A 22,980-nucleotide genomic window follows, 5' to 3' on the forward strand; every position below is an offset into this window, starting at 1 on the left:
GCCTGCCTCAGCCTCCTGAGTAGCTAGGATTATAGGCATGTGCCACATGCCCAGCTAATTTTTCTATTTTTAATAGAGACGGGGTTTCACCATCTGTTGGCCAGGCTAGTCTCGAACTCCTGACCTCGTGATCCACCCACCTTGGCCTCCCAAAGTGCTGGGATTACAGGCGTCAGGCACCGCGCCCAGCCAAGAGTCCATCTCTTTTTTTTTTTTTTTTTGAGACGGAGTCTCGCTCTGTCACCCAGGCTGGAGTGCAGTGGCGCGATCTCGGCTCACTGCAAGCTCCGCCTCCTGGGTTCACGCCATTCTCCTGCCTCAGCCTCTCCGAGTAGCTGGGACTACAGGCGCCCGCCACCACGCCCGGCTAATTTTTTGTATTTTTAGTAGAGACGGGGTTTCACCGTGGTCTCGATCTCCTGACCTCGTGATCCGCCCGCCTCGGCCTCCCAAAGTGCTGGGATTACAAGCGTGAGCCACCGCGCCCGGCCAAGTCCATCTCTTTAAAAAAAAAGAAAAAAGAGGCAAAGAACTACTGTCCTTGATTGCCTCTAAGATATTAACTTCCCAAGGATGGCAAAGATCCCTAGCACCTCCTAAACTCCCAGACAAAGGAGCTCTGAAAAAGGTTTGAAAACAAATACATGTACATTGGGATACAGTCAGATCCGGGAGGAGGCCGAATCAGCAGGAGGCAGGGGAGCCACTGGCTACCTTTGTGCAGGACTGCATTGGCTGGCTTGTTTCCTGCCATTGACTCCTTGGACAGGTGCTGATGACTTTCCGCCAAACACTCCACCTCAGCAAAGCGAGTGTTGAGGGCCATGGAAGGGTGAGAAGGGTCTTCTGACATGTTCAAGTAAGCAGCCCGGCGCAGCTGTTCCTCAATCACCAAAGCTTGTTCTAAGAGCTGGACAAGGGATAAGAGGAAACGGGAGTTCGACTGATAACTCACTTTGCTCACTTGTGACTGGCCTCTCAGCTCACCTCTCGTTTCAGATGGTAATAAGAACCTATGAAGAACTTCATGGACAGCTCATTTCCACACTCAAGTAGTTTAACTTTGCCTTGTACCTTTTTTCTTTCCCTTTTTCAATGTCCTCATTTTTAAAACTCTTTACCCTTTAGGTTCTCTTATACAAAAGCGATAAAAACTCAATTTAGAAAACAGAATATCAAAAATTAACAACAGATAATCCCACCTTCTAGAAATACATCCTGATTTTTTTTAGTTTTTTTTGTGTGTAGTTTTTTACATAACTGAGATCATACTATATACATATCCATATTATGTTTTCATTTAGTTACACAGTTAAGCATCTTCCTTTTTATCATCTACTCTTTATCAACTACTCTTCAAAAACACGTTTTGGCTGGTCACAGTGGCTCAAGCCTGTAATCCCAGCACTTTGGGAGGCTGAGGCAGGCAGATCGCTTGAGGTCAGGAGTTCAAGACCAGCCTGGCCAACATGACGAAACCCTGTCTCTACTAAAAACACAAAAATTAGCCAGGTATGACCTGTAACTGCAGCTACTCAAGAGGTTGAGGCAGAAGAATGCTTGAACCCGGGTGGCAAAGGTTGCAGTGAGCCAAGATCACGCCACTGCACTCCAGCCTGAGTGACAGAGGGAAACTGTCTCAAAAAAAAAGGGGTTATTTTGCTATTTTAAAATATTTTTGTTTTTTGTTTCCTCTTATCGCCATCTCACTCCCATTCCTCTGAAAAGCAACCTTTCTAATATAGTAATACTGTGGCTTTTTGTGTAGGTTTTTAAAGACTGTTTTTGTTTCATATGTATGTTTCTAAATTACAGAATGATGTTTTCTGTATCTATAAAATGCTTTTTCTTCTCCCACTACATACCTTTTAAAAGGTACTCTTATGTTGTATGCACATGAATTTTGTTGCTTCTGTTGCTTAATGCCCTATGATATGAATACATGTTTTACCTATGCATTCTCCTAATGCTGAACATTTATGTTGCCTCTAGGCCCCCACCACCAAAAATCATACTGCAAAAACACTCATGCACATGTCACCTGATGGAGCTGTATTAAAGATTCTTTGAAATATATCCCAAGAGGCAGAATGTTGGTTCTTAATTTATGAAAATATTTTAATTACTTAAAAAATATATTCATGAAATGTATGACTCAACATAAGAGAAGATTTCTTATACCCTTCTTCTCTCCTAGTGTCAGCCAGCACTTCTATCTATGCAGATGATTTGATGCTTCTCAAACATGTACCTTTAGCACTGGTTCTGATCCCACTAGTGTATGGTGATGGGGTAGGTAGTGGGAGGGGTGCTGATTTGTGAGAAATACCAAAAGACTTGCCTAAAATTCGATATCATTCTTTTCTACAAACTGCTCCCTCTCTTCTTAAATGACAATTTAACTTTCTCAGTGACTCAGGCTCAAAATGTTATTTTCAGTCTCACTCACTCTGTACCTCAAATCCAGTAAGGCAGGAGTTGGCAAGCTACAGCCTGTGGGCCAGATCTGCCCCACCACCTGTTTTTATATGGCTCAAGAGCTAAGAATGGGTTTTACATTTTAAAATGGTTGGCAAAAGGTCAAAACAAGACTATTTCATGCCACTTCATGAGAATTATACAAAATTCAAATTGTGATATCCATAGATGAAATGCTGAAACACATCCTAACTCAGTTATGTATCCCCTGTGGCTGCTTTCACACAACAAAGATGGAGTTGAGTATGTGCAACAGAGACTACATGTCCTACAAAGGGACTATCTGGCCCTTTAATAGAAAAGGTGTGGTTGGGTGCGGTGGCTTACACCTGTAATCCCAGCACTTTGGGAGGACAAGGTGGGCAGATCACCTGAGGTCCAGAATTTGAGACCAGCCTGGCCAATATGGCAAAACCCCATCTCTATTAAAAATACAAAAATTAGTCAGGCATGGTGGTACACGCCTGTAATCCCACCTACTTAGGAGGCTGAGGCAGGAGAATCGGTTGAAGCCAGGAGGTGGAGGGTGCAGTGAGCCAGGAGATATCACCACTGCACTCCAGCCTGGGCAACAGAGCAAGACTTTGTCTCCAAAAAAAAAAAAAAAAAAAGGGGGTTTTATTAACATTTTTGGTTTGGGGGGGAGAAAAAAAGGTATGCTGACCCCTACAGTAAGTCACTAAGTCCAATAAATTATTTGGTGTTGTTTCCTTTATCTTTACCCTTTTCATTTTCCACAACCAGCATCACAGCCCAGACCCTTAACACCTCATGATTATATGACAGTTTTATAATCTTATGAATGCTGTTTCCATTTCCCTTGGTCCCATCAAAACTCTGCTCACAAACTTTCAGTGGCTGCCCACTAATGATAGGGTAAAGTCCAAACTCTTATCTGGTGCCAAGAACCCACCTACTGACCTCTAGCCCGTTCACCTTTCTCTTTCCAACCTACCTCCCACCATCACCCAACACAAATGTTTCCCTACAGCTCAACTGGGCTATTTGCTGTTTCCAGACATACTAAGCTTTGCTGCCTCACATCTTTGCCCAACCTAATCCCTTTGTTCAGATATCCTTCTGTTTCTACCAAAAAATCTCCATCGCATTCTTCAAAACTTCACTCCAATGCCATCTTCTCCATAAAGCCATTTGTGAGTTCCCTCCCTATTCCAATTCCCTCTCAAGAACTTTTTTTTTTTTTTTCTTTAAGACAGGGTCTTGGATGGGCACAGTGGCTCGTAATCTCAGCATTTTGGGAGGCCGAGGTGGGCAGAACATGAGGTCAAGAGATCAAGACCATCCTGGCCAACATGCTGAAACCCCATCTCTACTAAAAATACAAAAATTAGCTGGGCGTGGTGGCGCACACCTGTTGTCCCAGCTACTCGGGAGGCTGAGGCAGGAGAATCGCTTGAACCCGGGAGGCAGAGGTTGCAGTGAGCAGAGATCTTGCCACTGCACTCCAGCCTGGCAACACATCAAGACTCTGTCTCAGAAAAAAAAAAAAAAAAACAGGGTCTCACTCCAATGCCTAGGCTGGAGTGCAGTGGCAAAATCTAGGCTCACTGCAGCCTCCCAAGTAGCTGGAACTACAGGTGCATGCCACCAGAACTGACTAATTTTTTGTTAATTTTTGTAGACATGGGGTTTTGCCATGTTGCCCAAGCTAGTCTTGAACTCCTGGACTCAAGCAATCCGCTCTTTTAAAATGCTAGGATTAGCCACTGTGTCTGCCTCTCTGAGAACTTTCTTTTCTTGTGTTTTTTGAGATGAGTCTCGCTCTGTCACCAGACGAGTGCAGTGGTGCGATCTTGGCTCACTGCAACCTCTGCCTCCCGGGTTCAAGCAATTCTGGAGAACTTTCTTGTGCCAATCAGCAATCTCTCTCCTGATATGCAGAATGGCATTCATTTGATTACACATGTGCTCCTACTTGAAACTGAAAGCTCCTTGAAAACAGATACCATGCTTTGTCTTTTTATCCCTGGGCACATCATTTGTTTAGTACATAATACCTGAAGGCTTATTCGTGTACCATTTCTTCCCCGATTACACTCAGCATGTGAGACAACAGACAGGTCTTTTTTTTTTTTGAGACAGAGTCTCACTCTGTTGCACAGGCTGGAGTGCCGTGGCATGATCTCAGCTCACTGAAATCTCTATACCTCCCGATTTCAAGCGATTCTCCTGCATCAGCCTCCCAAAGTGCTAGGATTACAGGCGTGAGCCACCGCACCTGGCCCACACAGGTACTTTTTAGCCCAGAAAAAAGAACCAGGCCAGGCATGGTGGCTCACGCCTATAATCCCAGCAATCTGGGTGGCCAAGGCAGGTGGATTACTTAAGGTCAGGAGTTTGAGACCAGCCTGGCCAACATGGTGAAACCCCATCTCTACTAAAAATACAAAAAAAACAGCTGGGTGTGGTGGAGGCGCCTGTAATCCCAGCTACTCAGGAGGCTGAGGCAGGAGAATCACTTGAACCCAGGACACAGAGGTTGCAGCAGTGAGCACAGGCTGCATCACTGCATTCCAGCCTGGGCGACAGAGACTCTGTCTCAAAAAAAAAAAAAAAGAACCAGCAGTCCACTGATAGCTCTACCTCTTCAGAGATGCAATTCAATCCCACCTCTGTATCTTTCCTGAATACTCCAATCTGCAGTGTTCCCCAAACAAACCCCTCTGCACTAGTGTGTCATTTGATTGGACACACAGTCACCTACAGCTCATGTACAGTTAGTTAACTTTCAAGTCTGTGTGTCTTTAACCCTAATGTGTAAGTTACTTGGGAGCAAAGCCTTCCATAGAATGAAGAAAGTGAGAGCGGTGCGCTGGATGGACAGACCCCCTCTTCTGCAGGACGTTATGCACTTTCAAGTTTGTCACTGAAGCAATATATTCCTCCCCAATCGCTCACCTTAAACCTTCGAGCTAGAAATTTATTCTTGATCTCTAAGAAATTGCCACGGTTCATTTCACCCTTGAAAGGCTCATTGAGGATGGCATAGCGTGGGTCATTCTGGATGTCTTGCCACCGGGCATAGCCATGGCTATTGGAAAAGTGCTCAGGAAAAACAAAACAAGGAAAGTAAGAACCTCAAACTAAGAGACGCTCAGAACCTTTCACCAAAAGCCTCAGTACACATTCAGGCAAAGGATACTTTATGATGCCGGCTAGCAGCCAGTAGTCATGCCGTCGATGCCAGATCTCATAAGTCTTCTTGGTAACTGTGGCTGCTCGCTCTTCATTCTGCCAAAGGGAGTGCAACTCTGAGGAGGAATTTAGGGAAGGTTGGGGGGGAGGGGGGAAGCAAACATCTGTGAGAATTGGAAAAGCTACTTATTCTTGTCCCCCACCATCCCCTACCCCTGGATCCATCTTCATGTAATTTGCTTCCGGCTTTCTCCACAGAACCCACTATCAGTCTGGCATTCCCTCATCAAACAGGTAAAGAGATAAAGTCCCTGTACCGTGGTTTCTGACAAGAACCCCAATTTCACATCAGATCCTTCTAACCGTGGTGGGCCCCTCATTTCCATACCAGTAAAACCACCATCTGCAATGTTAAACATGAAACGTTGTTTAATATTTTTCTTCTGTTTCTCATCATTCAGGTCCTTGGGGGTCTCTCCATTCTGAAGCATCACCTCTTTTTTCTCTTCCTCTTCTTTCTTCTCTTCTACAGAATATGGGGAAGAAAAATGTCAGCTCCAGCCAAAGCCCAGCACCATCGCCCTTACCCAGAACACTATGCTACAAGAATCCATCCACCTCCACCTCTTCTCCACCTGGGTGTCTCTCAGACCCAGAAAATGGTGCCAGTGACCCACTGACAATGAAATGTGGGGACAGGTACAGTCTTTTATCTTGGGATAAAATGGCTAGATGAGTATGGACAGGGAGGCAGGGCAGATACAGTCCTTGCTTCTGGATTTAGAGTTCTTCTAAACCACAATCAACTTCTCCAAACACCCACCTTTGTCTTCTACCACAATAGGGGTCAGATCTATTGCTGACTTTTCCTCCACCTTCTCTACGTCAGCAGCACCTAGGGGAAGAAATGTTATTGAGAATATACCTAAAGGAAGAACATTCTCCTCTGTTGCACACTATTATCCAATTGGATAGACCTACATCTAAATGTCTGCAATTACAGTAATGTCAGCTGGGCACGGTGGCTCATGCCTGTAATCCCAGCGTTTTGGGAGACAGCAGCAGGCAGATCACTTGAGGTCAGGAGTTCAAGACCAGCCTGGCCAACAAGGTGAAACCCAATCTCTATTAAAAATACAAAAATTAGCTGGGTGCGGTGGCTCATGCCTGTAATCCCAGCACTTTGGGAGGCCAAGGTGGGTGGATCACCTGAGGTCAGGAGTTAGAAACCAGCCTGGCCAACATGGTGAAACCCAGTCTCTACTAAAAGTACAAAAATTAGCCAGGCATGGTGGCTCACACCTGTAATCCCAGCACTCTGGGAGGCCGAGATGGGTGGATCTCTTGAGGTCAGGAGTTCGTGACCAGCCTGGCCAACATGGTGAAACCCCGTCTCTACTAAAATACAAAAATCAGCCAGGCGTGGTGGCGCATGCCTGTAATCCCAGCTACTCAGGAGGCTGAGGCAGGAGAATTGTTTGAACCCAGGAGGTAGAGGTTGCAGTGAGCTGAGATCACACCACTGCACTGCACATCAGCCTGGGCGACAGAGCAAGACTCCATCTCAAAAAAAAAAAAATTAGCCGGGCATGGTGGTTACTCAGCAGACTGAGGCAGGAGAATCACTTGAACCCAGGAGGCGGAGGTTGCAGTGAGCCAAGATCGTGCCACTGCACTCCAGCCTGGGCGACAGAGTGAGACTCCGTCTCAAAAAAAAAAAAAAAAAAAAACATATATATATACATATATATATTGGCCAGGCGCAGTGGCTCACGCCTGTAATCCCAGCACTTTGGGAGGCCGAGGTGGGCGGATCACGAGGTCAGGAGATGGAGACCATCCTGGCTAACACAGTGAAACCCCGTCTCTACTAAAAATACAAAAAATTAGCCGGGCGTGGTGGCGGGCGCCTGTAGTCCCAGCTACTCGGGAGGCTGAGGCAGGAGAATGGTGTGAACCCGGGAGGCGGAGCTTGCAGTGAGCCGAGATCGCGCCACTGCACTCCAGCCTGGGCGACAGAGCGAGACTCCGTCTCAAAAAAAAAAATATTAGCTGGGCATGGTTGTGGCACGCCTGTAATCCCAGCTACTCGGAGGCTGAGGCAGGAGAATCGCTTGAACCCGGGAGGCGGGAGTTGCAGTGAGCAGAGATCGTGCCACTGCACTCCCTCCTAGGTGACAGAGTGAGATTCCATCTCAAAAAATAAAAACAACAACAACAACAAATAAAGTCATAAGAGATACCTTAAGGTAGGGGAAAACCTGCCACCTAAAATCAAGGGTGCAGGATTCTTCAGCGTCGCTTCCTCCTGATTATCTCTACAGCCCCAGTGAAAATTCACGAGTGACCATGGTTCACACAGGGATCTGTAGTGCTTAATATGGATACTGGCCAGGCACGGTAGCTCACGCCTATAATCCCAGCACTTTCTGAGAGGCCAAGGCAGGTGGATCACCTGAGGTTAGGAGTTCGAGACTGGCCTGACCAATATGGAGAAACCCCCTCTCTACTAAAAAATACAAAATTAGCTGGGCATGGTGGTGCATGCCTGTAATCCCAGCTACTCAGAAGGCTGAGGCAGGAGAATCACTTGAACTCAGGAGGTGGAGGTTGCAGTGAGCTGAGATCGCACCATTGCACTCCAGCCTGGGCAACAAGAGTGAAACTCCTTTTTTAAAATAAAAAAAAAAAGGCCAGGCACAGTGGCTCATGCCTGTAATCCCAGCAGTTTGGGAGGCAAAAGCGGGCAGATCACGAGGTCAGGAAATTGAGACCAGCCTGGCCAACATGGTGAAACCCTGTCTCTACTAAAAATACAAAAATTAGCTGGGCATGATGGCGTGTGTCTGTAATCCCAGCTACTCAGGAGGCTGAGGCAGGAGAATCGCTTGAACCTGGGAGGTGGAGGTTGCAGTAAGCCAAGATCGTGCCACAGCACTCCAGCCTGGCGACAGCACAAGACTGTCTCAAAACAAACGAACAAACAAACAAACAAACAAAAAAAACGTGGATACCTTTACCTTTGGGCTCTGTCTCCATAGGTTCCTCTGTTCTCTCCTTCACCTCTGCTTTTTCCACTTTCTCCTCTCCCTCAGGGGGTTCAACAACGACTTTTTCATCCTCTGAGGCAGGGGCAGGGGCCTGTGTACACTTCAAAGGAAAAAAAAACAAAAAAGATGAAGCAGACAGGCCAGCAACTAAAAGGAAGACTGGACTTACACATTTGTCTTTAGCATGGCATTCAGTCACCCCCATCTCTTACCTCAATGGCAGTCTCAGGGGCTGCAGATTTAACCTCCTTTTCTCCTTCTATGCTCTCTTCTTCTTTGAGGCTATTTTCCTCTATTTTTATCCCATCTTCTGCAGAACAATAAGAGACAATCAATTAGGAAGAAGGTACTAGATCAGAGAGAAGGTCATTTCTTCCCAGTTTGTCTCATCATTTTTTTTTTTTTTTTTTGGGGCGGGGGCCCCCCTTTTCCCCCCGGCTGGGGGGCGGGGGCGGAATCTCGGCTCACTGCAAGCTCCGCCTCCCGGGTTCACGCCATTCTCCTGCCTCAGCCTCTCCAAGTAGCTGGGACTACAGGCGCCCGCCACCACGCCCGGCTAATTTTTTGTATTTTTAGTAGAGACACGGTTTCACCGTGGTCTCGATCTCCTGACCTCGTGATCCGCCCGCCTCGGCCTCCCAAAGTGCTGGGATTACAAACGTGAGCCACCGTGCCCGGCCTGTCTCATCTTAAATTGTCCTCTCGTGCCTTTAAGAGCCAGCCCTATTCTTAGGACGGCCCTCCTAAACTGAGAGGGAAATTGCTGTGTGTCCTGCCAGACTACCCTGTTAGAACTGAGCACAGGGGAGCAGAAAAATAGGCCAGGACAAAAAGAGAGGGACAGAAAATGATAGGACAGGCAGACTTACCAGCAGGTGGGACAGGTGCAGGAGTGTTGGGCTGCGTGTCCCCTGGAGTGGAGGGTGTAGGAGTCTTTGGGGAGGGTGACCCTGGCTGGGACATTTTCTTGTTTTCCTCTACCTCAGCCAGTTCAGGCATGCTCCAGCGCCCATTAACATGTTCAAACTCCTGAACCTGTAGCAATGGGACAAGAAGTTGAAGACCCAATTCCAGCTACAGGCTCCTTTCCTATTGGCCTTCCAGTCTCTGCCTCCTGGGTTCAAGCAATTCTCCTGCCTCAGCCTCCTGAGTAGCTGGGAATACAGGTGCCCGCCACCACATGCAGCTAATTTTTGTATTTTTAATAGAGATGGGGTTTCGCCATGTTGACCAGGCTGGTCTCAAACTCCTGACCTCAAGTGATCCACCCGCCTCGGCCTCCCTAAGTGCTGGGATTACAGGTGTGAGCCACTGCTCCTGGCCCCCTAGAAACAATGACAAGAGGCTCAGGGCTCACCTTCTTGCGAATCAAAGACATAACACCAATTCTAGTAAGGACATGCTGGCGAGACAGGCCTTCTCGGGGGACACCATCAGCAAAGGTCTCAGCACCATCTGCCCCCGGCTCACATAAATGCCGCATAAAAAGAGAGACATATGCCCTGTGTAAAGAAGTAGAGAAATGAGTTAAATATGGATCATGCTGACTCTTAGATTCTTTTCCATCCCTTCGTGAGGCATTATCACAGACAATAACTATGGCTCCACCTTGAGGTAAAGCCCACCACTGCACGGGAAGGCTGACCTCCAGACCCCACAAGAAGACCCAGGTTCTCTTCCAGGGAAGCTAGGAACACATTACTAACAGCTTCACCTGCCAACTTCAACAGAGGAAACAGCCCACTTCCCTGCACGGCTGGGCCTAGAACCGTGGAATGACCAGACAGACAGCAGAAGCCCTTGCTCTAGATCAGTCCACTCCAGCCCTCAACTCACTTGAACTCTTTCTCTGATTTGCCTCGCAGGTCTCTTACAAGCCACTGGGTAGTAAAAGCATCCTGAGGTGGCATACCATATCGCATAATTGCATTAAGAAAGGCTTTTCGCTGACGAGCATTAAAACCAAGTACCTAGGGGAAGAAGAAACCCAGGTGAGAGGGAGCAGGTCGCATTCCACCAAAGATCCAATACCTGGCACTCACCCCCCCTTAGAATCGTATGGCACTTACTTCAATATTCCCACCAACACGGGCCAACAGAGGAGGCAATGGCTTATCTTTATCATTCCGCAGGCCCTTACGACTGGGCCTACGGGGAGCTGCAAGAAGAAAAAGATGAATGAGTGACACAGGTAGGATATTAAACAAAGCAACATTTAGAAAAGCAACAAAAAAGCACAGCCCTCACCTTCTGAACGTTCATCAAAGTCTTCATCACCTTCCTCTGAAGCCACTGAGTAATCGGACTGGTTGTCGGACTGGTCGTCCTGCCAATCTGGAGGGAGAGAGGGCAGATGAGCGGGGCCCACTGCTCTAGTGGAACGGCCCATGGGTGGGGGGCGGGGCCGGCCACACACACCTCGGTCCTCCTGGGAGCCATCATTGTAGTTGACCTGTTTACGGATTCTTTTTCCTTTGCCCAGATTTCGGGCTAGATCTTCTTGCTGCTGCTCATAATGGTGCCGCAGCAATTTCTCCCAGTAGTCAGGATCCACACTTTCTTCCTGTTTAATGATTTCCCGTTCTACCTCCTCTTCCTCCTGGGACAGAGGGAGGGCCAGGACTCAGGAGTGCTGAAGTCAGCACCACCAGCTACCCCTGGTCCTCACAGTTCCCACTCTGCTAGCTCCTTTTCATGACTGGACTCTTAAATACTTGGTGTGCCTGTTTGGACCTAAGAACTTAGAAGAAATTTAATTGAGAGTACATAGCTCCTCATAATTATGTATAAATTAGCAGTCAGCATAACTCAAGGAAAACATGGGATAGAGCTATTATCACAGGGAAGGATGAAGAGACAGAATGCTTTCTTCTAGCCCCTTGCACTGATGCGTATACAATTGAAAGACAGCAAAAAGAAGAGGTCAGAGCCTTAGCAGGGCAGAATGGAGAAGCTTCTGAAGTACTGTAAAAGATTTTCATAAAAGAAAGGAGAGGATGACTATAAGCCTTTCTGTTCTTCATAAACTTCATAAAAGCTTACCAACTGTCTGCAAAACGAAAAGAATTATATATAGCCTCTTATATCCCAAAAATGTTGATACTCCTCTAAAAGTGAATTTTTTTCAGACACTTCAGGACCACTCACTGATTCCACATCCCTTATATTGGAATTAAACAGCTGCTAATAGCATAACATTAGAAACAACCTAAATGCCCATCATTATGGAACTAATTAAATAAATTACAATCGGCCCTCTGTATCCATGGGTTCTGCACCTGTGGATTCGAACAACCATAGACGGAAAATATTCAGAGAAAAAACAAAATTATGTCTGTACTCAACATGTACAGACTTTTTTCTTGTCATTATTCCCTAACCAATGTAGCATTTACATTGCATTGGTATTACTTTTATGTTTAAAAGGAAAAAAAAAGGTTTTGGGTACATATATGTGAGTGTACATATACATGTATGAATATATGTATAATTTGTATACACATAAAATATTTTTGGAAAGATATAAAAGGAACTGAAAACATTAGTTGTCCCCAACAAGAGAACTAAATTGTTAGAGGACAGGAGAGAAAAGAGATACGTGTGTGTACATATAAATATATATATGTTTTGTTTTTTTTTTTGAGAGAGGGTCTAGCTGTGTTGCCCAGGCTGCAGTAGAGTGGCATGATTACGGCTCACTGCAGCCTCGACCGCCAGGTTTAAGGGATCCTCCCATGCAGCTGGGACCACAAGCGTGAGCAACCACACTCGGCTAATGTTTTTATTATTTAGAGATGGAATTTTACCATGTTGCCCAAGTTGGTCTCCAACTCCTGGGGTCAAGCAATCCTCCTGCCTCAGCCTCCCAAAGTACTGGGATTCTAGGCATGAGCCACCGTGTCTGGCCCTTTTGTGTATTTTGAACTATGTAAATTACTATCTATTAAAAATAAAACTTAAAAATATTTTAAAAGAAGTCAACAGCAGCTGTAGTCACTAATCAAAGAACAATGTGTATACTTGTGTAGTCACCAGCAAGGATGATCCACTTAGCATGTGCCCTCCCGTCAATCACTTCTATTACATTCACTGCCACTGAAAGGAATGTGAGCATTCTATCAATAGGGTCGTTTCTGATTGAACACTACGGTACACAGACCTATGTCAGACCATTCAGCCACACTTACATATAAACTGAGGTTGGACGCATTACCTTCAAGAACAAAATCACAGGGAAACACAGCAAGGGGGATGGTTCTGAGGTGGAAGAATGAGAAAAGATGACAAAGACCACCAGAACTAATGCCAATTCAAAGAACCTGAGTGGTTCAAAGAGCTGAGTGGTTTACAGAAGACAAGAAAAGGAAATTTTATTTTTCCATTTCATACCCCTCTATATCATTTAGGAGAGAAAAACATTAAAACAAGCCACACACACATTCCTCACATACTATTTTCTTTTTTTACTATAAAAGAACAAGAAAAAGAAGGGAGGAGAATAAAAAGGTATATACCAATTCTAATCTTTTTTTTGAGACGGAGTCTCACTCTGTCGCCAGGCTGGAGTGCAGGGGTGCAATCTCAGCTCACTGCAACCTCCGCCTCCCGGGTTCAAGTGATTCTCTGCCTCAGCCTCCTGAATAGCTGGGACTACAGGCGCCCGCCACCACGACCAGCTAATTTTTGTATTTTTAGTAGGGACGGGGTTTCACCATGTTAGCCAGGATGGTCTCAATCTCTTGACCTCGTGATCCACCCACCTCAGCCTCTCAAAGTGCTGGGATTACAGGCGTGAGCCACCGTGCCTGGCCCGATTCTAATGTTTAAAAAAACACAAGGAGGGGCCAGGCACGGTGGCTAACGCCTTTAATCCCAGCACTTTGGGAGGCTGAGGTGGGGGGATCATGAGGTCAGGAGATCGAGACCATCGTGACTAACATGGTGAAGCCCTGTCTCTACTAAAAATACAAAATATTAGCTGGGTGTGGTGGCACGTGCCTGTAGTCCCAGCTATTCGGGAGGCTGAGGCAGGAGAACTGCTTGAACCCAGGAGGCGGAGGTTGCAGTGAGCCGAGATCACGCCACTGCATTCCAGCCTGGGTGAGACAGCAAGACTCTGTCTCAAAAAAATTAAAACAAAAACACACAAGGAGGCCAGGCGTAATGGCTCATGCCTGTAATCCCACCACTTTGGGAGGCCGTGGCAGGCGGATCACTTGAGGTCAGGAGTTCTAGAGTATCCTGGCCAACAATGGTGAAACCCCGTTTCTACTAAAACTATGAAAAAATTAGCCGGGCATGGTGGTGCGTACCTGTAATGTCAGCTACTTGGGAGGCTGAGGCAGGAGAATTGCTTGAACCCAGGAAGTGGAGGTTGCAGTGGGCTGTGATCGCACCACTGAACTCCAGCCTGGGCAACAGAGCAAGACTCCGTCTCAAAAAAAATACATAAGGCCAGGGGCAGTGGCTCACGCCTGTAATCCCAGCACTTTGGGAGGCAGAGGTGGGTGGATCACAAGGTCAGGAGATCGAGACCATCCTGGCTAACACGGTGAAACCCCATCTCTACTAAAAACACAAAAAAAATTAGCCGGGTGTGGTGGCAGGCGCCTGTAGTCCCAGCTACTCGGGAGGCTGAGGCAGGAGAATGGCATGAACCTGGGAGGTGGAGCTTGTAGTGAAACAACATTGCACCACTGCACTCCAGCCTAGGGGAGAGAGTGAGACTCCATGAAAGAAAGAAAGACAGAAAGAAAGAAAGAGAGAAAGAGAGAGAGAGAGAGAGAGAAAGAAAGGAAAGGAAAGGAAAGGAAAGGAAAGGAAAGGAAAGGAAGGAAGGAAGGAAGGAAGGAAGGAAGGAAGGAAGGAAGGAAGGAAGGAAGGAAAAGGAGAAAAGAAAAGAAAGACACACACAAGGAGGCCTGGTGTGGTGGCTAACACCTGTAATTCCAGCACTTTGGGAGGTCAAGGCAGGAGGACTGCTTAAGGCCAGGAGTTCAAGACCATCCTGGGCAACATAGCAAGACATCTCTAAAAACACTTAAAAAATTAACCAGGTGTGGTAGCACACATCTACTAGGGTCACTCTTCAGCCCAGGAGTTTAAGGTTGCACTCAGCTATGATTGTGCCACTGCACTCTAGCCTGGGTGACACAGCAAGACCCTGTCTCTTTTTTTTTTTTCTTCAGAGTCTGGCTCTGTCATCAGGCTGGAATGCAGTGGCGCAATCTCAGCTCATTGCAACCTCCGCCTCCTGGGTTCAAGCAATTCTCCTGCCTCAGCCTCCCGAGTAGCTGGGACTACAGGTGTGCTTCATTGTGCCCGGCTAATTTTTTTTATTTTTAGTAGAAACGGAGTTTCACCGTGTTGGCCGGGCTGGTCTCAAACTCCTGGCCTCAAGTGATCTGCCTGCCTCGGCCTCCCAAAGTGCTGGGATTACAGATGTGAGCCACTGCACCTGGTAGAGACCCTGTCTCTTAAATAAAAACCAGAACACACAGAGAGATAGATTACCTAGAATCTTCTGCCTTTTCTCTAGAAAGATGAGGTAGCATTCAAAATTTTATTTGTAAGGTTTAATAAAACACATAAGAGAAAATGACATTCTGGTAAAGAGCCAAACTAACTGTTGTGAGCATGATATTTGGTTGTCAGTTTTCTGACAACCAAGGCAAAGATGAAAATCTGATTAATCATGTTAGCAGCTTTGTTTTCAAAGGAAGAGGTGTATCAATTCATCAACATCAGTATTTGCCTACAGATATTTTCCTCTTGTCTCAAATACCACCTTGGTCTCAATTCCAATTTTCAGACCAATCACCAAGCACAGGATTGCCTTGGATTCATACTCACCCCCATTTCTTCTTCCCGTACCACATACTGGGCCACTTTGAATGAGCTCAAATATTCATTCATGCCCTGCAATTCTGTGTCTTCAGTCTCATCCTGGTTACGGTCTAGCAGCCGTTCAATGGCCTTATCATCGTAGTGGATAACACTGCTATCTTCTCCCTCTTTGTTGTCTCCTCCTATAAAAAATCAAGGGCCCACATCCCAAAGTCAGCTTCAGCAGCTGCAGTGGAAAAAGCAAGTCCCACAAGACCCTTGGTATCAAAGATTCTCCGTAACCTTTAGAGAGGCCAAGCCCCACACCAAAATGTAAGTTCCTGACTACCTCACCTCCATCAGTGGCTTCATCCTTGAATAGTTCCTCAGTGCCAAATTTGAGGATATCATCAAGCTCCTGTTTGGACATAGATCCAGTCTTGGAGCCCAGCCCAGGCCGCACCACTAGATGCGTCAGCATCATTTTCTTCTTTGCCACCTGCGTGATGCGCTCTTCCACTGACGCACGGGTCACAAACCGGTAGATCATTACCTTTTTATTTTGCCCAATCCGGTGAGCTCTGCTAAAGGCCTGGAGTTGAACAGGAAATGAAGCCAGAAATTGTATTTTTCTGGTGCCACTCTTATCCTGACTTCCACATAATATTCTAAATTCAGTACAAGGCAAGGTCAGCCTACCTTCATAGGAAACTTCCTTTTGCACCCCTGCCTCCAGACACCACCCTCTATTATCATGTTACCCAAAATAGGACCACAGCTAACCAAACTCTGGCTCATAGTAAGGTAAACAACACAGAAAGAATCTGTTGTTTCTCACTTAAAAACCTAATTCCAGATGATGGAGCCCTCATAGAGACCACTATGCCTTTCTAGCATAACATGTTACTTATTAAGGCTGCCTGCTGCCTCTGCTCACCTGAATGTCATTATGGGGGTTCCAGTCAGAGTCATAGATAATAACTGTGTCAGCAGTGGCCAGATTGATTCCAAGGCCCCCAGCTCGAGTGGAAAGCAAGAAGCAGAACTGCTGAGCACCCGGTGCTAATAAAGAAACCAAAAACACCATTAGAAGTGTCTCCTAAATTCCAATTCATAAATGTAGTAAAAAATTAAGCCGGGGGCAGTGACTCACGCCTGTAATCTCAGCACTTTGGCAGGCAGAGGCAGGTGGATCATTTGAGATCAGGAGTTCGAGACCAGCCTGGCCAACATGGTGAAACCCTGTCTCTACTAAAATTACAAAAATTAGCCACGCATGGTGGTATACACCTGTAATCCCAGCTACTCAGGAGGCTGAGGCAGGAGAATCGCTTGAACCTGGTAGGCAGAGGTTGCAGTGAGCAGAGATTGCGCCACTGCACTTTAGCCTGGGCAACAGAGCGAGAAACTCCATCTCAAAAAAAAAAAAAAAATTAGCTGGGCATGGTGGCGCACGCCTGCAGTCCCAGCTACTCAGGAAGCTGAGGCAGGAGAATCACTTGAGCCCAAGAGTTCAAGGTTATAATGAGCTCTGACTGTGCTACTGCACTCCAGCCTGGGCAACAGAGCAAGACCTTATCTCTTAAAGAAAAATGTCAGAATAGGCCAGGTGCAGTGACTCACACCTGTAACCCCAACACTTTGGGAGGCTCAGGTGGGCAGATCACCTGAGGTCAGGAGTTCGAGACCAAGCTGGCCAACATGGTGAAACCCTGCCTACTAAAAATACAAAATTAGCCAGGCGTGGTGGCAGGCACCTGTAATCCCAGCTACTCGGGAGGCTGAGGCAAGAGAATAGCTTGAACCCGGGAGGCAGAATTAAAAAAGAAAGAATGTCAGAATATAAAACTTCATTAGGCAAACACCACAGTAATAATCATTGTAAGCAAGGTCCACTGATGAATACTAAAATCAGTGTGAAAGTTTAAGGAGAAATAGGACACTGACATAGTCTCAAATATCTCCCTCAAGCTATTTATCAATTACAATGGGAACAAGAGAAACTTTACACTGCAGAAACTCAGCAGGCACCACCTTAACCAGTGATCAAGTCATTACCAGTAAGGGGACATATGAACATCATGTCCGTCCCCCAGTATGATGCATTGAAAAGGACACATCATCGACTGGGCGTGGTGGCTCATGCCTGTAATCCCAGCACTTTGGGAAGCCGAGGCGGGTGGTTCACAAGGTCAGGAGATCGAGACCATCCTGGCCAACATGGTGAAACCCTGTCTCTACTAACAGTACAAAAATTAGCTGGGCGTGGTGGTGGGCGCCTGTAATCCCAGCTACTCGGGAGGCTGAGGCAGCAGAATGGCTTGAACCCGGGAGGCAGAGGTTGCAGTGAGCCAAAATCATGCCACTGCACTCCAGCCTGGTGACAGAGCAAGACTTTGTCTCAAAAAAAAAAAAAAAAAAGAAAAAGAAAAGGACACATCATCACCTCTGTGGCATTCTTGCCCAAAATGTCAAATCTAATCAAGAGAAAACATCACACAAACCCAAACTTAGAGACATTCTACAAAATAACTGAACAGTGCTTATCAAAAGTATCTATATTGACCAGGCACAGTGGCTCACACCTGTAATCCCAGCACTTTGGGAGGCCGAGGTGGGCAGATCACCTGAGGTCAGGAGTTCGAGACCAGCCTGGCCAACATGGTGAAACCCTGTCTCTACTAAAAATACAAAAATCTGCTGGGCGTGGTGGCGCACATCCGTAATCTCAGCTACTCAGGAGGCTGAGACAGGAGAATCGCTTGAACCCAAGAGGCATAGGTTGCAATGAGTCAAGATTGCGCCACTGCACTCCAATCTGGGCAACAGAGTGAGACTCCATCTCAAAAAAAAAATCTGTATCATATAAGAAAATAAAGAAGGCCGGGCGCGGTGGCTCACGCTTGTAATCCCAGCACTTTGGGAGGCCGAGGCGGGCGGATCACAAGGTCAGGAGATCGAGACCACGGTGAAACCCCGTCTCTACTAAAAATACAAAAAAAAAATTAGCCGGGCGTGGTGGCGGGCGCCTGTAGTCCCAGCTACTCCGAGAGGCTGAGGCAGGAGAATGGCCTGAACCCGGGAGGCAGAGCTTGCAGTGAGCCGAGATTGCGCCACTGCAAAAAAAAAAAAAAAAAAAAAAAAAAAAAAAAAAAGAAAATAAACAAATGTCACATATAGCAGGAAGCACAATAACTAAATGGAACACAGGACCTGGGATTGGATCCTGAAACAGAAAATAGACATCAGGAAAAATTGGTGACATTCATTGAAATTCTGTCATTTATAGTACAATACCAATATTAATTTCCTAATTTTGATCATTGTACTGCAGTTATGTAAGTTATTATTAAGAGAAGCTAGCTAGTTGAAACAGTATACATGAACCCTCTCTGCTGTTTTGCAACTTTTTTCTAAGTCTAAAATTAAAATAAGTTTTTTTTAAAACAAGGAATAGTGATACTGAGCACAGTGGCTTATGCCTGTAATCTCGATACTTTGGGATGTGCCTATAATCTCAATACTTTGGGAGGCCAAGACAGGAGGATTGCTTGAGCCCAGAACTTTGTGATCAGCCTGGGCAACATGGCAAGACTCCATCTCTACAAAAAAATTTTTTTAGTTAGCTAGGTACAGTGGCTCAAACCTATAGCCCCAGCTAGTTGGGAGGCTGAAGCAGCAGGATCACTTGAGCCTGGGGGTGGGTCCAGGCTGCAGTAAGCCATGATTGTGCCACTGCTCTGTGCCACGGCAACAGAGTGAGACCCTATCTCGAATAAACAAAACAAAACAGGCTAGGTGTGGTGGCTTATGCCTGTAATCCCAGCGCTTTGGGAGGCCGAGGTGGGCGGATCATGAGGTCAGGAGATCGAGACCATCTTGGCCAACATGGTGAAACCCCATCTCTACTAAAAATACAAAAATTAGCTGGGTGTGGTGGCACATGCCTGTAGTCCCAGCTACTTGGGAGGCTGAGGCAGGAGAACTGCTTGAACCCGGGAGGTGGAGGTTGCAGTGAGCCGAGATCGTGCCACTGCACTCCAGCCTGGGCGACAGAGCAAGACTCTATCTCAAAAAAAAAAAAAAAAAACAAAAAACAAAAAACAAAACCAAAACCTAGTAGCGTCTACTGAGGCAGACAAGTCTGCTAGTAACTTGCTATTTGAGCTTGAACAAGTCCTGACCCCTTGCTTGCCCTCGAGATACAATGCTTTCTTCTTTCTAGCAGAAAGAACAAATACCGCAAAAGAAAAAATCTCCTAGGAATAGTCCAATACATTCTTCCAATTGAGACATTCAAAAGCTTTACTCTTCCATCTCAAATGACAAAGCCCCAAAAGAACTACACAGAAAAGGAGATGCACAAGAAGTTACAGTCCAAAGATACAAGCAAATGAGGATTCCTGAAACTAAACAACTCCTTCTCTCTCACCATTGAAGCGGTCAATGGCCTCTTGCCGCATGTTCCCAGTGATTCCACCATCAATGCGTTCGTATTTATAACCTTCATGTTCCAAGAAATCCTCTAGCAGGTCTAGCATCTTGGTCATCTGTAAAAGAAGCACGGTTTAATTACGGAAGGGTCAGATGGTAATCCCTTTCCTTAGGTAACTAAGGGTTGTCTATGACTGTTCCCTAAAGCTCCCAGTCCACATGATACCTGGGAAAAGATGAGTACACGATGCCCACCCTCCTTAAGGTTCTTGAGCATTTTCTGCAGCAGCAATAATTTCCCAGATGCTCTGATTAGGGCACTGCCATCATACATGCCATTAGGCATCTTAGGGGCTTCCTGAGAACAAATGCAAAGAAAAAAACATTAAAAGAAAGCCCACATGGAGGAGACCCAACCCAGGGTGGAACAGGAGATGGCATTACATACCATTGCAGCTACAGGGAAGAGGTATGGATGGTTGCAGCACTTCTTAAGATCCATCACCACATTTAGCAGAGACACCTGGTTGCCACCACCTCGGGCATTGAGTGCTTCAAAATTTCGAGTGAGGATGTACTTGTAGTATTTCCTACATGGGCAAGGTAGAAAGACAGGTTAGACTTGAGGGCCTTTCAATGACTAATAATGCAGTCCCAACAACTGAGATCTTTCTTCCAACACATCCCACTTTGGAACTAAGGACACCTAACGCACAAGCACTACTACCACTACCATTTTAAATAAGGAAAGGTATAACTTAAAGAACTATGCGCCCCAGCGCCCTAGCATCAGGTTTCTTCAGGCCTTGCTTGCTCCTGTCACCAGATGCCTTGAAGCTGAGTGGGGGAGGAATAGGAAACACTCTGCAGACTGGCAGATGTCTAAATGGAGTCTGCTTCTGTCCCTCCCAACTCACTTCTGCATAGGGCTCAGCTCCACACGCACAATTAGTTCTGTCTTGGAGGGCATATTCTTGAACACATCAGCTTTGAGCCGCCGCAACATGTGCGGCCCCAGCATGTCATGCAGTTTTTTTATCTGGTCCTCCTTGGCAATGTCAGCAAACTCCTCCAAAAAACCTTCCAAATTGCTTCAGAAAGAAAAAGGAAAAAGTTATTGGAGAAGGAGAAAGGAAGAAAGAAGTGATACAGGAAATGGGCAACAGGAAGAATGAGAAGCACAATTATGAGCCAATTACAGATAAACACATACTTACTGGAACCTCTCGGGGGTGAGAAAGTTGAGCAGATGAAACAACTCTTCGAGATTGTTTTGTAATGGAGTCCCAGTCAGCAACAGCTTGTGCTGGAGTGAGTAACCGTTCAATACCCGGAAGAACTGGTGAAGCAGATGGAGAAAGGTGAAATCCAATGAAAACAGAGCTCTGGTAAATCTCTACAAAATTTCAAGTTTTTCACTGCCCACTAGTTAAGCATCCCACTCCTCACATTCTTTTTAAAGGCCTGGCCACCAAGGGCTGTCACATACAAGGAAAGACAATTTTTCCCTCTCCTCTCCACCTACAAGTTTCCCCTTAATGAATTGGTAGTACTAGAAAAAACCCAAAGTGGGGGCTCCAACATCCCTCCCTCAGCCCTCACCTTAGACTGATTGTTCTTCAGCCGATGGGCTTCATCCACGATGAGGCAGGCCCAATCAATAGAGCCCAAGATAGCCATGTCAATGGTGATCAATTCATAGGATGTCAGCAGCACATGGAATTTCACAGATGCCTCTTTCTGCACATGAAGGCAACTTGGTCACTACTAGTCAGTTCCCCTGTGTAAGCACAACCAGGGGACTGATGGAATGCTTTCCTCCTCCCAGGGTTACCCTTTTGCCTCACCAGGGACCAGATCACAAGGAGGTAAACTAAGCCAGAAGCCACAACTCTTTCTCTAGGGTGGCTTCCCTCCCCTCAGATACCTTCATGCGGGAGGCCTTCTTGCCACCACGAATGGCATTGTCTTCAAAGGAGAACTCATTCTCTCGGATGATGGCACGGCTGTCCTTGTCACCCACATAGGTTACCACATACATGTCTGGAGCCCACATTTCAAACTCCCGCTCCCAGTTGATGATGGTAGAAAGAGGGGCGCTCACTAGGAAGGGGCCTTTGGAATGACCCTTTGAGGAAAAACAGGAGAGTCAGGACTGAGGGCCCCAGCACACTGCAACCCCAGTGAACACCCACCACCCTGCTGCCCCCTCAAGCTGAGCCAAGGACTGACACGCCTGTGCTGCTGCTCCTGCTCTCACCTTCCTCTATACACGTGCCCAGCCCACTCCTTTCCAAAAAGCCAAGGTCCCACCATAACTACAAGTCTTACCTCTGCCATTAAGTCTTTATATACTTTTTTTCTGAGATGGAGTTTCACTCTTGTTGCCCAGGCTGGAGTGCAATGGCGCAATCTCAGCTCACTGCAACCTCCACCTCCCGGGTTTAAGCGATTCTGCTGCCTCAGCCTCCCAAGTAGCTGAGATTACAGGCGTGCACCACCACACCTGGCTAATTTTGTACTTTTAGTAGAGACACGGTTTCACCATGTTGGTCAGGCTGGTCTCAAACTCCTGACCTCAGGTGATCCACCCACCTCAGGCTCCCAAAGTGCTGGGATTACAGGTGTGAGCCATTGCGTCCAGCCAAGTCTTTCCATACTAATTCTACTCATAATTCTACTTCCCTCAACACACAGTCATTCCCCTAGAACTGACGCTCTATGGACCCATTGCTAATCCTACCAAGGGCTCCATGCCCTCAAATCTTCCACTGTGTCCATGTGTTTATCCACTATCACATTTATCTACTATCTACTAAACACATGTGTACATGTGTTTATCCACTGTCACATTTATCTACTATCTACTAAACACACGTGTCCATGTGTTTATCCACTGTCACATTTATCTACTACCTACTAAACACATGTGTACATGTGTTTATCCACTATCACATTTATCTACTATCTACTAAACACATGTGTCCATGTGTTTATCCACTATCACATTTATCTACTACCTACTAAACACATGTGT

At 46.3% G+C, this 22,980-nt stretch overlaps 1 protein-coding gene and 1 non-coding gene across 2 annotated transcripts in view; both read right to left on the reverse strand.

The window, feature by feature from the left end:
* Window positions 1-22,980, reverse strand: part of CHD4 (chromodomain helicase DNA binding protein 4) — a 43,209-nt gene that overhangs the window by 2,535 nt on the left and 17,694 nt on the right. Inside the window, 23 exon segments of the mRNA XM_032159414.2 lie at window positions 715-910; window positions 5,398-5,530; window positions 5,642-5,750; window positions 6,023-6,160; window positions 6,458-6,529; window positions 8,655-8,784; window positions 8,897-8,994; window positions 9,554-9,719; window positions 10,042-10,186; window positions 10,521-10,654; window positions 10,754-10,842; window positions 10,932-11,018; window positions 11,103-11,283; window positions 15,537-15,712; window positions 15,864-16,101; window positions 16,447-16,571; window positions 19,942-20,059; window positions 20,170-20,301; window positions 20,392-20,533; window positions 20,861-21,034; window positions 21,161-21,282; window positions 21,546-21,683; window positions 21,871-22,400. Coding sequence (XP_032015305.1) covers window positions 715-910; window positions 5,398-5,530; window positions 5,642-5,750; window positions 6,023-6,160; window positions 6,458-6,529; window positions 8,655-8,784; window positions 8,897-8,994; window positions 9,554-9,719; window positions 10,042-10,186; window positions 10,521-10,654; window positions 10,754-10,842; window positions 10,932-11,018; window positions 11,103-11,283; window positions 15,537-15,712; window positions 15,864-16,101; window positions 16,447-16,571; window positions 19,942-20,059; window positions 20,170-20,301; window positions 20,392-20,533; window positions 20,861-21,034; window positions 21,161-21,282; window positions 21,546-21,683; window positions 21,871-22,400 — 3,573 coding nt within the window.
* LOC116474018 (small Cajal body-specific RNA 11) lies at window positions 9,378-9,514 on the reverse strand. The gene has a single exon (XR_004249560.1). It is a non-coding gene; the product is annotated as a small Cajal body-specific RNA 11 (non-coding RNA).

Source organism: Hylobates moloch, unplaced genomic scaffold, assembly GCF_009828535.3.
Source record: "Hylobates moloch isolate HMO894 unplaced genomic scaffold, HMol_V3 SCAFFOLD_8, whole genome shotgun sequence".
In the NCBI taxonomy this organism is placed as follows: Eukaryota; Metazoa; Chordata; class Mammalia; order Primates; family Hylobatidae; genus Hylobates; species Hylobates moloch.